Source organism: Spermophilus citellus (assembly GCF_964194105.1).
Source record: "Spermophilus citellus genome assembly, chromosome: 6".
NCBI lineage: Eukaryota > Metazoa > Chordata > Mammalia > Rodentia > Sciuridae > Spermophilus > Spermophilus citellus.
Genome location: NC_138187.1, coordinates 128,723,372 through 128,738,390, shown reverse-complemented (window position 1 = coordinate 128,738,390; position 15,019 = coordinate 128,723,372). Strand labels below are relative to the sequence as shown.

Below are 15,019 nucleotides of genomic sequence, written 5' to 3'. Positions count from 1 at the left end.
ATCATATCCTCAGAAGTCAATCATATCTCCCATTCTGTGTTCCCTTACTGGTTTTATTCTCTGGCAGACATTCCCTAAAAACTACTATTTGATGACATTGCCAAAGCCACATCCCACTAGCTTAGCACTCCAGTACAAAGAGCTTCTCTAGTAAACAAATTCTTCAATAGTTCTGATTTACCCAAATAGGGTTACATGCCTCTAAACAAACCAATTACAGAGCCTCAGTTGCCTGCCCAGTGTTGGAGCTTTGGGATAAATCTTTGGAGCTTTAGGATAAATCTATCTTGGTGGCTCCCAACGGGACTATTTCCCCCCAAGGGACCCTTGGCAGTGTCTGGAGATATTTTTAGTTGTTACAACTGGACTGTGGGGATGCTACTGGCATCTAGTGGATAGAGACCAGAGATATGGCCAAGCATGCTATGACTCTCAGGACAGCCCCCGCCCCAAGATGAAGAGTTACCTAGAACAAAATATCAACAGTATTGAAGTTGAGAACCCACAGTCTACCTGAACTACATGGAAGCAGAGGAAAAAGTGGATTTTCCAGTGGAAAAATATGGGGAGAAATTCCAGAGGAAGGAACCCATTTAAAGCAATAGATTGCAACATTCCCTCCATTTCAAAACAAATCCTTTCTAAATTATCCGAGTTTCTTTTTCAAACTACCTTCTTTTAACCACTAAATTTTCGGAAACAGTAGTTGACCTTAATCGTCTCAACCATCAGTCATTCGTCTTCCACCCTCTACGTGCTAATCACTGTTTTAGGTCAGTGGGATTCAGCGGTGATAAAATTGACATGTCCTCATTCAGCATTTATTCTAGAAGGAGAGACAGACAATAAGCAGACTGTCAAATGGCAATAAAATGAAAAAAATTAAATACATTTTAGCATATTTTTTATTGGAACTTTATAGTTATACATAGTAGTTGCTAATTTTTAAAATTATGAGAACCAAGAAGAGGAAAGGATTTTGGAATGGATGTAGAATTTTAAAGAGTGGCCAAGGAAGGTTACATTTGAGAAAAACAAAAAAACAAACTGCAAGGAAGTGAGGAGACGGCTATACAGGTAGACTTCTATGCAAAGATCATCTCACACCAAAGGAACATTACTGAACAGTTGCTACACTCACTGCATTGGGAGACTAATTATCATGGGAAACTATTATCATGCCAAGTCCAATCGAAAGGAGGAGTTGCCAATTCTAGGGAGAAAGACGATTCCTGGAGTGAACTTCTTGAGCAAGTAAAAGCAGACTGAACCTAGCATGAGAGTGGAGAAGTTGTCCTCAGATGAGGTAGCAAATGGTACAAATATACTAACAGGTGATAACAAAGTTTTATAAGCCAAATACAGGAATTTGGTGGAAGTAATGACAGAAAATAGAAGATTCTGAAAATTCTTTGATTGCTTACATTTTCTCAGTGATAAAAAAGAAAGAAATCCCATAAATGGAGATTAAGAATGATGGAGGAAGTATCATAATTCAATGTTAAAATAAAAATAAAAACATGAAACAGTCATTTAGGAGAATGGGAGAGTAAATGGTCTAAATAACCATAGGAATACCAGGCAGAATTACAGTGACCCATTTGAAATGAGTTGTCATTAAACTAGCATGTGATGTAAGGCTGAGGAATTGAGCTTTCCCTTTTCAATAGCTTAATACGATCTGGCTTCTTCCATTAAAAATAACTTGAAAGGATAATAAGAGATCCTTGAAAAAATGGTATTGGTTGCAATAAAAAGGAAGTATGATAAAGTGGTATGATTAAAGCAGATATTTCTTACAGTAGAATCTTAGAGGACAGCATGATGAAAAATAAGAAATTAAGGCTTTGGAACACTACCATTTCTTAAGTAGGAAGGGGAAGTAAGATTTGGAAGAGAGGGACTGATGAGTGAGGCAGTATTCTGGAAAGTTTCTGTGCACCTCCTAGTGATACAGCCTTTCTGGGCTATGTTTCCATTAGGGAAGCTGCACCTAGCAGAGAACAGTCTTCCACCCTGAGCCTCTTTACTCCATCACGAATCCATCACACTTATGCATGGAGGACGTACAAGCTAATGCATTTACTGAAATACCTGCTACAATATCTTTTTTTTTGAGAGAGAGAGAATTTTTTAATATTTATTTTTTAGTTGTACACAACATCTTTATTTTATTTTTATGTGGTGCTGAGGATCGAACCCAGCGCCCCACACATGCCAGGCGAGCACGCTACCGCTTGACCACATCCCCAGCCCCTGCTACAATATCTTTTCAGCTCTCTTCTAGTTTCCTCGCCTCAGGAATTACCCCAGTCTCCACACAACTCATTCCAAGTCCAGTGATTAGAGACAACTGACCCATGTTTCACTTCATGGGTAAATTCAGGGTCCTTGTTCTAGGTGCCAGAGACCTGTGAGCACTTAGGACAAGGTTCATGATTGGACTTGTATTTTAATATGATTAGCTTTCTCTGCAATCCTTTGCACTTTGCTTATGCATTAAAAAAAAAAATAGTTCTAAGAAGAGATCCATAAGCTTGACCAGACAAGCAAAGACATATACAGGATGCTCAAAGATGTTCAGAACCACTGCGTGGAAGAGATCCCTCCGTTTCTATTCTGATCTTCTTTTTGATTTTTTCTACATGTTCCCTCTTGACTGTCTCATTAATTCCTGTGATTTTGACCATCTCCCATCCCTTTCCTTGTTCAAAAGTCTTCTTGTGCTTTTCTGGAAGCCCAGCCTCATAATCAACAAATTACCTACATTCCCAATCTTTTTCTGAACATTCCCAAACCTGGCCTTTGCTAAACCACTACACCCCCATCAGTCTCGAGCCCAAGTCCTTCCAAGTTAAAAAAACAACAACAAGCTTTGATATGCTCCTCTCCCATTAGTTTCCTATTTTTTTTTTTCTGTAACCAATTACCTATGGCTGAAAGCAACACAAAATTGTTATTTTACAATTCTGGAGGTCCGAAATTCAGATAGCCTTACAGGACTAAAACCAAGGTGTTGCCAGGACTGGTGGCTTCTCCAAGGGAGAATGTTTCTTCTCTCTTTCAGCTTCTAAACGTGGCCTCCCTTAGTCTGTGACAGGAGTACTCTGATCTCTGCTTTCATCGTCAACTCCCCCACTCTGATCTGCCTCCTTTCCTCTTATAAGGATCGCTGTGATTACACCAAGCCCACGGCCAATTAGGGATAATCTCCCCATTGAGACATCCTTGATTTAATCACATCTGTAAAGTCCCTTTTGCCCTGTAAGGTAACACAGGTTCTGGGGTTTGGAATGTGAACTTCTTGGAGAGGGGGGGCATTATTCAAACTACCACACATACTCCATTTCTCTCATCCTTGAATTCTTAACCCTCTGCACTAACCCTCTGCACTCTCTGTCCTTCCATATTTCTTATTTCATTTCGAATCTCATTGATTTCTAATCCTGAGGCTGACTCTCGATTCCTTTCTTTCTCTTGCCACTATCTTTAATAAAGGAAGTAAAATAAGCAAATCCCATTCATTTCATCTCCAAGATCTTGGTTAGTGGTTCACATAGCAACCCAGTGATAGCGCCCTCAAAGTCTCACTTGGATGATGGCAACGCCTCCTTACTGGTCTTCTGCATTCACTTTTGCCCTATTCTAATATAGACTCTATATTATATACAGAATTATAGTTTTAAAATGCAAACCTGATTAAGTCTCTCTTTAAAAAAAAAATTTCAATGGCATGGCATATCTGAATTCACCAATAATAAATCGATTCTTCATATTCATTTGTGCACTATGAATGTCCTTGAAACACGGAGAGCAGGCATTTCCCTACCTGACCCACCCACACGGATTCTTGCAAAGGCGAAAAATCGTGCAAGAGTGTATGCTGACCAAGCTGCGACAAACCCCTGCCTTTGTCTGGAACCGCCCACAGGTCCTCACACGTAAAATACAAGAGGGAGCTGAATCAGACTTTGATCTTGCACCTGGGTCCCTAAGGTAGCGAAACTCATCAAAAATAATGCGGAGTAAACAAGACCTCACCCAATAAGGGGAAGCTGTGGTCAAAAGCATTTTTTCCCCCCGGAACCCCTCTGCCTTCCCCAGACCCTGGACGCGGAGCCCAACAATTGATGTCTCTCCGCGGCACTTTTCTTCATTTCCTTGGAGATCTCATCTGCTTTCTAGATCTGCCTGGGGAGAATGGGGGCCTCTTTTCCAAGAAGCCCAGAGCCTGTGGAGCCCCCAGCGCCCGATCTCGCTGTCCCCTGCGGAGGAGCCCTGCTGGCTGTCTTGATGCTGCTGGCTCTGCCGGCCGCCTGGGGTGAGACGCTGGTGGGCATGGGGAGGCGCGGCGGGACCGGGGAGGGGGCGAGGTAGCCCCGCGGCTGCAGAAATAGGGCCTGGCTGTTCTGGACTCGAGGTCCAAGGCGTGGCTGTAAGTGCACTTAGCGCAGGTGGGTCTGGTCCCTCTGTGCACCCGAGCCCCTCCTTGCCTTTGGAGTGGAGATCCCACTCGCAGGGGGCTCTGTGGCACCCAGAGCAGAGGAGGGCCGGGAATGCTCAACCCGTGCTGCATGAAATTCCTTGCCTTTGTGTATTCAGAGCCTGGACTGGCAATAGTAGACTGTGGCGCTGATCCTAGTGAAAAGAAAGGATTGGAAATTCTACAAACCAGGTTCTAGTCCTCGAAACTTGAACTGTGAGGAAAGTTAATACTCCAGTCGGAGTCCGTTCCCTCATATGTAAATAGGGATATTGATATCTTGGTGTTGCTACCCAAATGGCACGAAGTGTCGGGTGTCTATCATAGTGTCTGTCACTTAATTCATTTCTATCCGCCAACCCACTCCCTCTGCACTTGGCTCCCAAGGGCGTTTAAGCTAACGGTGCTAGGAGTACAGTTATCACCCGAAAACTGCCCTGCATTGAACTCTATTTACATCCTCACCCCAAATCAGCATCAATAGCAACACGCACTTAATTGAGCACCTAATTTAAGATCCTCCTATGCCAGGCGCGCCTGAGGCTAGAATAGCAAGTGAGCTCCAGATCACACAGTGTAACTACTTGCAGGTGGAAGGACAGCAGAGAGGTTTACATGTGCCATTTTAGTGATGTGTAGGCACAAAATAAAGCCTATTTTAACTATCATAGAGATTCTGAGGCCCCATCTTCCTTTCCTTCCTCTTAACTCTAAGTAGGTAAACATCTTCAATAGTAACTCTTCTCCTACTATTTGTGTCCTCCCCAGAAGTCTTCCTGGTTGCTTTGACTCACTGGCCAGAGTTGAAGTGACAATCTTGTCTATTTTTGTCCAGCCTCCTCCTGACAACTCAGGGTCTGCTCTTCTCCACCCACTAGATATTTTGCTTTCATTATTTGATTGTTTCTTGACTTCTGACTGCAATGACAACAACAACAACAAAACAAGTTTCCACAAAGGATGTTGTTGATATTTTATCTCCCTGGACATCAGAAAGTAACTTTTCAGATGAACAGTTGTGATAAAACTTGAAATTGTGTTTTTAATAGTATGCCAAGTTAAATTAAGGAATGTGCTGTCAAAGCTTAGAAATTTTTGTGGTCTTGGAATCTGTCTGCCCCCTTCTTACTGGAATGTTATTATAGTTTGCTCGTGTCTATTTAGTTACCATTAAAACAATGCTGGACACTATTAATTGCAAAGAAAATATTTACTGAGGTTATCACAATAACCTCCAAAGGTGGCACCCTAAATTAAACTATCTAATAATTTGATTGCCAAAGTAATTTAAATAGCATTTTGGAATTTAAAAGAAGTATAAGAAAAAGTTCTGCCTCTAAGGTGTATGCATATAGAAGTTGGTCTGCTTTTTCCAGGTTCTGCTAATTCCTAGCCGGGGACCTTGAGCCCAACACACAATTAACAACCCTAACCACAATGTCCATGTGTATAAAAGGGGCATAATTGACATCAGGCTGAGAAGGTCATGGTGAAAATCAGATGAAACAGTACATGTGACAGTGTTCTGTAACCCCCTCATGCAGAACTGAAAGTCCATGACTAAGAAGTCACCAGCCTAAAAAGTATAGGATAATTAACAAAGGAGCATTCTGGGTTCCAATGTCAGAAAAGATTGAGAAGCAGCAATTTGGCTTTAGCAGTACTTGAAGAACAAATCTAACAACAGGTTGTACAAGATGATTCCTGGGGATATGTATTTTTATATAAAAATAGCAGAGGTATTTGGATTATTTTATTATTATAGGGTACTCATGATATTAATTTTAGTCAAAACAGACTTCAAACCAAGGAAAATGATGAGGGATAAAGGAATGATAAAAGGATCAGTTCTCCAAGAAGACATAACAATCTTTACAATGTGCATGCCTGACAACAGTGTCCAAATATGTAAGACAAAACCTGACAGCACTGTGAGCAGAAACAGGTGAACCCACTATTATGGCTGGAGACTTCAAGCACTATATCTGAAATGGGCAGCTGTAGCAGGCAGAAAATCGATAAGGACATAATTGAATTCCACAGCATGCAGTCAACGCATGCAGTTGGCAATTATGGACCACTTCATCCGATGACAGCACAACGCACATTCTTCTCAAGTTCACATGGACCATTCATGGAGATAAACCACATTCACGACCACAAAAGTAACAAAGTAGTTATGAGGACTGTGGTTAATACAGGGCGGGCTCTGGCGCCCTCTTCTGGTCTTCCTCTTGAGAATTGTTCTGTTATCCCTGCTAAGTTTAGATGCCAATTTGCCTTCTGTGCTTTGTGATTTCTTATGCTTAGATGAGTGGATTTATGGTTTATATTATCAAATTTTTCTAAAATAGACTTCACATTTTTACAAGTAATTTTTAAAAATATCCTGCACAGAAATACCAGGTAAAGATAATCCTAACAAGACCAACTCCAGCAAATAAAATAGCAGAGAAAACAGCCTCCTTTCCCATCCTCACACACACACATATACACAGGGTTTTTGAGAATGGAATTAAGAACAAGAGATACCATCTGCCTAATTACAATGAACAAATATCAATAAAACCAAAAAATTCAGAAAGTATCATGAAGACTAGTTGAAAAGTAGCTTTGCATGCACTGTTAACAGAAATGAACTGTGATGATATTTTGCCCTTTAGGTATATTTAATGGTTATACTCACTCATCATGATTAACAAAGCCTTTAAAATATCTATTTCATCAGTATCACATTTCTTCAAAGTTTTATAGATAATTCATATAATGTATACTTTATAAATTTGGGTTTTTTTTTAAGTGCATGCTATTTTTTTTAACTTGTAGTTGCTCCAGCAAAACCTTTGTAGTGTCAGGATCAAAACCTTTGCAGAACAGGATCAAAGTGTACTCCAGATTGACAGCTTATATTGGAGTAAAGACACAGAAGTGACAATGAGTTAATTGTGCTTATAGCACAGGATGAGTCAACCTGCCTTGAATGGAAGTTTTGAATCAAGAATATTTGAAAATGGGCTGTGTCATCCAGAATAAAAACAAAATGAGATACCAATATACACCCATGAGAATGACTAAAATTAAGAAGACTGTACCAACTATTGGCAGTAAGTGAAATAAGTGAATTATTAGCCATTGTTCATTGGCAGATAAAAGAGCACAGCCACTTTGGAAATACTTAAAAAGTTAGGCACACACCTGTCACGTGACTTGGCATTTTCCTTCTAGATTTTTACCTAAGGGAAATGAAAGTTATGTCCAAACAAAGACTTCTACATGGATTTTCATAGCGGTTTTACTTGTAATCACCAATTATTGGAAACAATTAAAATGTCTTTCAGCTAGTGAGTGGATAAACTAAATTGTTATATTCAGTTATATAATGGAACATTTCTCAGCAAGAAAAAGAAATAATGTTTATACATGCAGCAACCTGGATGAATTTCAAGATGTGAAAGCTGGACCAAAGCAAAATAAAATCTGAGTAATGCATATATATGTAGTCCTATAAAATCAAACAAATCTGTAGTTTAAGGAAGCAGGTCAGAATTTACCTAGAGAAAGAGGTGGAGCATGAGTTGCCAAGGTGCACACCTGTAAACCCAGTGACTCAGGAGGCTGAATCCAGAGGATCACAAGTTGAAGGCCAGCCCTCAGCAACTTAGCAAAATCCTGTCTCAAACTAAAAAATAAAAGGACTAAGGATCTAGCTCAATGATAAAGTGTCTTTGGGTTCTATCTCCCCCCAAAAAAGGAAAAGCAAAAGAGAGAGAGAAGGAGGTGGAGAGATGGATGAATTATCAAGGGACATGAGGGAACTCTGCAGGGTGGGGAATGAGGTAGAAATATTTGTTCTCTTGATTTTGGTGATAATTTATTGATGCATCCATATGTCAAGTCATCAAATTGATGAGTACACTTACAAATGTTTAAAGGTATAAAATTTAAATTATGGCAAGTGTTGAGTTTAGGCAATGCATATTAATATATTTAATATAGGAAGTAGCCATAATTTGAGGTATTAATAATAAAGAAATGAAAACTAGATCAAGCTGTCTCTGCTGAAGACACATAAGTAGGGCTATTATGGAAGTTTTTATTTTGAGGAGCAGAAGGATACCAAGGATTAAGCTTAGGGGTACTCCACCACTGAGCCACATCCCTACTCCTATTTTGTATTTTATTTAGAGACAGGGTCTCACTGAGTTACTTAGTGCCTTGATTTTGTTGAGGCTGGCTTTGAACTCGAGATCCTCCTGCTTCAGCCTTCCAAGCTACTGGGATTACAGGTATGGTCCACCTCACCCGGCCAGTTTCCATTTTTATTATCACATATGGTATTCACATGTGCAACTCAGGTAAAACGTTTAGGTAATTAAAGAAAAAGAATATCTTTCCAAGAAAAATCCATGCGGTTTGCTATGCTGCATCAGAACTCGTTCTAGCCACTCCCTGGGGGCTTTTCTTTGACATTCAACTTCACTCACCCACACTTTTGGCACCAGCAAGCTGCCTTTGGAATTTCTTCCCTTGTCCAGCATCAGTGGATGAGACCAAGATCAACATTAGTTCCATCCTGCATGTCAACTAGAGAAAAGGTGAAGACTTCATATGTGAAATCACAGAGACTGGTTTTCACTCAGTGGTTTTTAACTGTTTCTCACAGTGGTTTTTCTCAGGAACTGCTTTGCACTTGGTGGTTTTTTATTTTTTTTTAACTGTTTTTCACAATAATTCTGAAAGTGCTGTTATCTATCAAATCATCTGTGAAGCTTTTACCAATCTAAACTTCAGGGTTCTAACCTTTACCCAGTGGATCAGAGCTTCCAAGGTATTGTCTGCACTCTTGATGGTATTTTATAGGTAATTCATTGTTTATTAGTTCATGGCGACAAATGTGCACTGAGTGCTTGTAATGGGGTGATGAGCACAAGAACCAGACACTCAGAGGAATAAAAGGCATACGGTCTCTTACCTTCCTGTTATCCTTCTCTAATGTCCATGAACACAACTAAACACTTTTAAAAGCGCATCAATTTTAAAAGCACAATAAAGTATTATTGATATAATGGGCAACATAAAGAGTCTGAGTAGAAAATTATGGAGTGGAATAGAAAGAGTAGTTTAGATTTCAAATTTCTGAGAGGATCAGGGAAGGCTGTGATAAGGAAGTGTCACTTTTGCAGAGACCTGGAGGAAGAGCGGAAGTTAGAGTGAAAAGCTTCTCACAGGGAAGGACCATCATAGACAGGGAAAAAGTAGTTTCAGGAAACCAAGAGAAAGGGCTACAGCTCAGTAAGAGGATAGAAAGGCGTAAGATGAAGCAAGAAACAGAAAAAGGCACCTTTGTTGAATCGTTGCTGGTTTAATTCAGAAAATGTGTGATGATGGACACAGGATGTCCAGTGGTGGGTAAAAATAATTAAGGAATCTGAGCATTCTTAGGGCATCCTCTTTGCTTAAGTAGAAGTGCAGGCTTGGTCCCCAATTCTGATTAAAGCCATAATCAACAGGAAAAAGCAACTTGAGGAATTCTGGTGTCCGTCAGTGGTCCTACAGGAGGTGAGGTGAGGTGCAGACAGTGTATCCTAGGCAGGCGTTTAACCACTGAGCCACATCCCCAGCCCTCTTTATTTATACTTTATTTTGAGACAGGGTCTTGCTAAGTTGCTCAGGGACTCACTAAGTTGCTGAGACTGGCCTTGAACTTTCGATCCTCCTGGCTCAGCCTTTGGAGCCCGCTGGGATTATAGGCATGCACCACTGCACCCAGTGAAAATAAACTCTTGGAAACAAAACATGTCCACCTTAGCAGGAAAAAAATCCATTATCATTCTCCCTTTTCTATGAATAATAATGTTTATCAAGGGCCTTTTTAGTAGCCTTTTTAGTGACACTACTAAATGCACAGTATAAACTATCATTGATCCTCTCAGCAAAACTGCTAGGTAAATATTACCATCCCTTTTAAGAAGATCAAGTTGAGGTCCTAAAAATCCAACAACTTGTCTAAGACCTCATAGCTAGAGAGGAGGACACACTGGGTTCAAAGCCAGGCCTCTGTGAATATGAAGTTTTTTGTTTTGTTTTTTAAATTGTTGTTCTATTTATTTGTACAAAGCATTAGGATTCATTTTAACATCATTATAAAAGCATACAATATAATTTGCTCTAATTCAGTCCCCAGTAGTTCTCTTTTCCCTCCTTTTCTCCCTTTTCCTGTTATCTCTACTATACTGACCTTTCTGCCATTTACTTTTAGTCTTTTTTAGTTACTTCCTTGTTGACATACATAATGGTGAGACTCACTGTGGTATATTCATCAGTGTCCTTAGGAAAGTTAGATCAGATTCACTCCATTATTCTTCCCTTACCCCATCTTTCTTCCTTCCCCCTTAAACCCTTTTCTTCTACTCCACTGATCTTTCTTCTATTTGGATGGAATCCCCCACACACACCTCCCTCTTTTTAAAATTTTTTTTCTTTTTCCTTATTTCGGATTAGTTTCCACATATCAGCTTTCTAGGTCTGGCTTATTTCACTTCGCATGATAGTCTTCAGTTCCATCCATTTACTAAATAAAAAAATGCCATAATTTCATTCTTCTTTGTGGCTTAATAATATTCCACTGTGTATATACGCTTTATATCCTTTATCCATTCATCTGTTGAAGAGCACCTAGGTTAATTTCATAGCTTGGTTATTGTGACTTGTGCTGCTCTAAATATTTGTATGGCTGCATCCCTATAGTACACTAATTTTAGATCTTTGGGGTATACATCATGAAGTGGGGTAGGATCATATGGTGGTTCCATTCCTAGTTTTTTGAGGAATCTCCATTCTGCTTTCCAGAGTGATTGCACTAATTTGCACTTCCACCAACAATATAACAGTGTACCTTCTTCCCCACATCCTCACCAACACTTGCTATTATTTGTATTCTTGATAATTGCCATTAACTGAAGTGAGATGAAATCTCAATGTAGTTTTGATTTGGGATGTGAAATTTTTAACACTCTATCCTTTGCATTCGTTTCCTATTGGTACTATAACAAAAGACCACAAACTTCATGGCGTAAAACAACAGAAATTTTCCATCTTTGCAAACCTACAATTCTGGATGCTGCAGCAAACTCACAGGGGCCCTTTGAAAGATTTTAAATTTTCAGTGGCAACAGCAGTTCTTGACATCTCTTGGATACTGTGCAAACCACAAACTCCTAGCCAAGAGTAGCTCCTGGTTTCAACATAGATCATACTAGGTTCCTCTTGATGATGTCAGATCTTCATAAAGCTTAGTTTTTAGAAATTGTTGTAATAAAGAATAAGTGCCCCTTGAAAATCCATGTGGAATGGGAAATAAAATCACATTTCCAATCTGATTCCAAAGTTTGAGAAGTTGTGCTGGGCCCAACATCCCATTATTAAATAATGGTGATGGACCTGACACTTAAGTTGTTTGAACATACTTATATACTAAATAGTACTATATGTTTTTTTAAATTAGGAATGCTATGAAAAAAATTACTGAGACTCTGAGGGTTCTGGATACTAAGTCTGAGAACCTCTGACATAATGAATTAACAGTAAAAACTACACTATCTGAATAAAAGAGAGGGAATACATGTTCGGATACAGAATGAATGTATATAAAAGAATGGAAAACATAGCATTGCAAATGCAAACCCAAATAAGGCTCAATTAGCAAATGTGGCAGTATGAGAATCTTGTCTGTAAATTATCATTATGTGTTTACATTTAAAATATTTATTAATATACAAGGGATTAAATTTACCATTTTGTTATTTCTTTTTAAATTCGTCTCACCAATAAAGTAGACCAAGTAGAATTGGAAGAAAGATTTATTAGTAGAAATAGGGTTATTTTATTATGATGAAGGGTTGATCTTCCACAAAATACAGCAATTCAATTTTTATGACCTAATAACATAACCTTAAAATATATAAAATAAAAGATGGATAAAATTAGAAGGAGAAATAGACAAATGTATAATAAGTTGGAATTTTTTTATTTTTTTTTTTTTAATTTTTCTTTTACTGGAGATTGAACCCAGGGGCACTTACTTAACCACTAAGCCACATCCCCAGTCCTGTTTGTGAATTTTATTTATAGATAGGGTTTGGCCAAGTTGCTTAGGAATTTATTAAATTGCTTCAGCTGGCTTTGAACTTAGGATCCTCCTGCCTCAGCCTCCCAAGCCACTGGTATTACAGGCAAGTTGGAATATTTTAACACAACTCTTTTAGCATCTGATAGAATAAGAAAATCCTCCCAAATCAAGAAGTGTCTCAAAAACTTGAATAATTATATTAACAGATCAGGCCTTACTGACATGCCCAAATTCCTGGGCCATTACTGTGGTACACATTTTTTACAAGTTCATGTACTACAGTTGCTTCAGCTGACCACATGCTGAATCATAAAACAAGACTCAATTTCAAGAATAGCTAATAAATACGTGACTTTAAAAATTCCTCAAATGTTCATAAATTATGCAAAACACTTACAAATAAACCTTGACTCAATGAAGAAATCACAACGGCAATTATCCAATATTTTGAACTGAAAAAAAAAAGCAACACATTAAGATTTGTAGAATATAGTCAATCTACACCTAAAAAAATTAATAGTCTAAAATGCTAATTTTAGAAACTCTTATAAACTGAAAATTTTTAAACTCTCAGTAACCATTTCAAGAAATGACTTTGAAAAAATAACAGCAAATAAACCCAAAGTAAAAATTAAAATAAGAGCAGAATCAATAACACCAAAGTTATTTCTTTGAAGATTAATACAAATGTCCTCCGGCCTCAATCGACCCTTCAAAATTCAAATTAATTAGTGGAATCGTGGGAGGAAACGAAATTTTAAAAAGAAAGAAGATTTCCAAAGCTAAAGTAAAAGGATAATATTTTCCAACAGATATTTCTTCTTGATTATTTTGATTCTAAATGACATTTTTATTGCCATGACTTAATCTGGTAGGCCTTAGGGGAGATAGTTAAGACTAGTATTTAATTCAGAACATACATCAGAAGACATATGCTTTCACACAGTAGAATGAAGGGACATAACTTTCCTATGTACATATATGAGTACGCGACCAGTGTAGCTCCACAGCATATACAACCACAAGAATGGGATCCTAATTAGAAAAAGTTATACTCCATGTATGTCTAACATGTTGAAATACACTCTACCATTATGTATATCTAAAAAGAACAAATTTTAAAAAGAAAATATATGCTTTCACAAAGTGAAGTACAGCTTTAGTAGTTGAGTTTTGTCTATTTTCCCTTTGGTAACCGACTTTCAACATTGTTAACTCCTACTGAGGGCAAGAGAAGGGTCTTCTATGCCCACTGGATATGGGGATGCCACCAAAAGCGAGGATGATTGGTGAAATGCATGAAGCATCCTGTTACAGGATTAGAAAGATAAGGGAGTTGGGCTGGATGAAACCCAAGCTCAGGCACTTTCTGATTGACTAAAACTTGAAGCTGGGAATTGGATTTCTTTTTCTATGAGAGACTTTTTTAGTGGGTGGATACTGATAAAGTATTTTAAAATCTCCTTTCGAAGATTCCTACTAAAAGAATGGATCTCTTGCCGTTATAAAAGTGTTCTTTTTCTTCTTCGATCACATTTATAAAGTATATGGAGAGAAAGAGGAAATGGAGTAGAAGTTCCTCATTAACTTGGATGTTGCCGTGGTCTTGAACTCCAGGTCAATGCAAGGCCCCAGAGTGGTTTCCATTTGCCAAGCCTGAAAGTCCAACTGATGAATCTGTGTTTCCCATCGGGACTCCTTTGAAATATGAATGTCGCCCTGGTTATATCAAGAGACGGTTTGATATCATTTGCCAAGAAAACTCAGTCTGGACAAATGCTGAAGACAAGTGTAAACGTGAGTAACTTGAATGGACATTTCTTTGGGTCAGTCAAACATTTGTAAGGTCTGATTCAATCTGTTCAAATCTTGAAACTAAGATGCATATGACTTCATAACTTTGCCCAAGGTACAGTACATGTAAGTTATTCTTGTAGAGTATGTCTCCTGGCTCCTTTGAGTTCTTGGCACCTCTATTATAAGTTCATTTCATGAAAAGTGATCATCACAAGGCAGGAGGGAGGGAAAAATTCCTATTCACCAGGGGTGTCCTACTTTCACAACCACAGCTAAGTAGTAATTGATTCTGAAGGAAAGAATAACTAGGAGATGAGAAGATCCCAGGCTCTGAGGCCTGTATTACTCTGGCTGAATTACAGAGTTGTAATACTTTGATATTAAATGAAGTATACATGTCTCTGAGAGCCACAGTGTAGGGATAAGAAAGAATTGAAGGGGGGTCCTTTTCAAAATGATGCTTACCTGGTGGCTGAGCCTAAGGTAACCTGGTGAGTTTCCTTAAAGTGGCAAAATCTATAGAGTCATCATAATTACATATGCTCTACAGTCAGCTATAGTCAGGTTAGGACTTATTTTTTAATGTTATTGGTGCTTTATACTTATACATA

General features: G+C 38.6%; 1 protein-coding gene across 1 annotated transcript in view; it reads left to right on the top strand.

Moving 5' to 3' along the window:
• The first annotated feature begins 4,034 nt into the window (after positions 1 to 4,034).
• The window catches only part of CR1 (complement C3b/C4b receptor 1 (Knops blood group)), a 60,381-nt gene continuing 49,396 nt past the window's right edge, over positions 4,035 to 15,019 (top strand). Inside the window, exons 1-2 of the mRNA XM_081297000.1 lie at positions 4,035 to 4,321; positions 14,229 to 14,408. Coding sequence (XP_081153126.1) covers positions 4,201 to 4,321; positions 14,229 to 14,408 — 301 coding nt within the window. The 5' untranslated portion in view covers positions 4,035 to 4,200. The remainder of the gene's footprint in view (positions 4,322 to 14,228; positions 14,409 to 15,019) is intronic.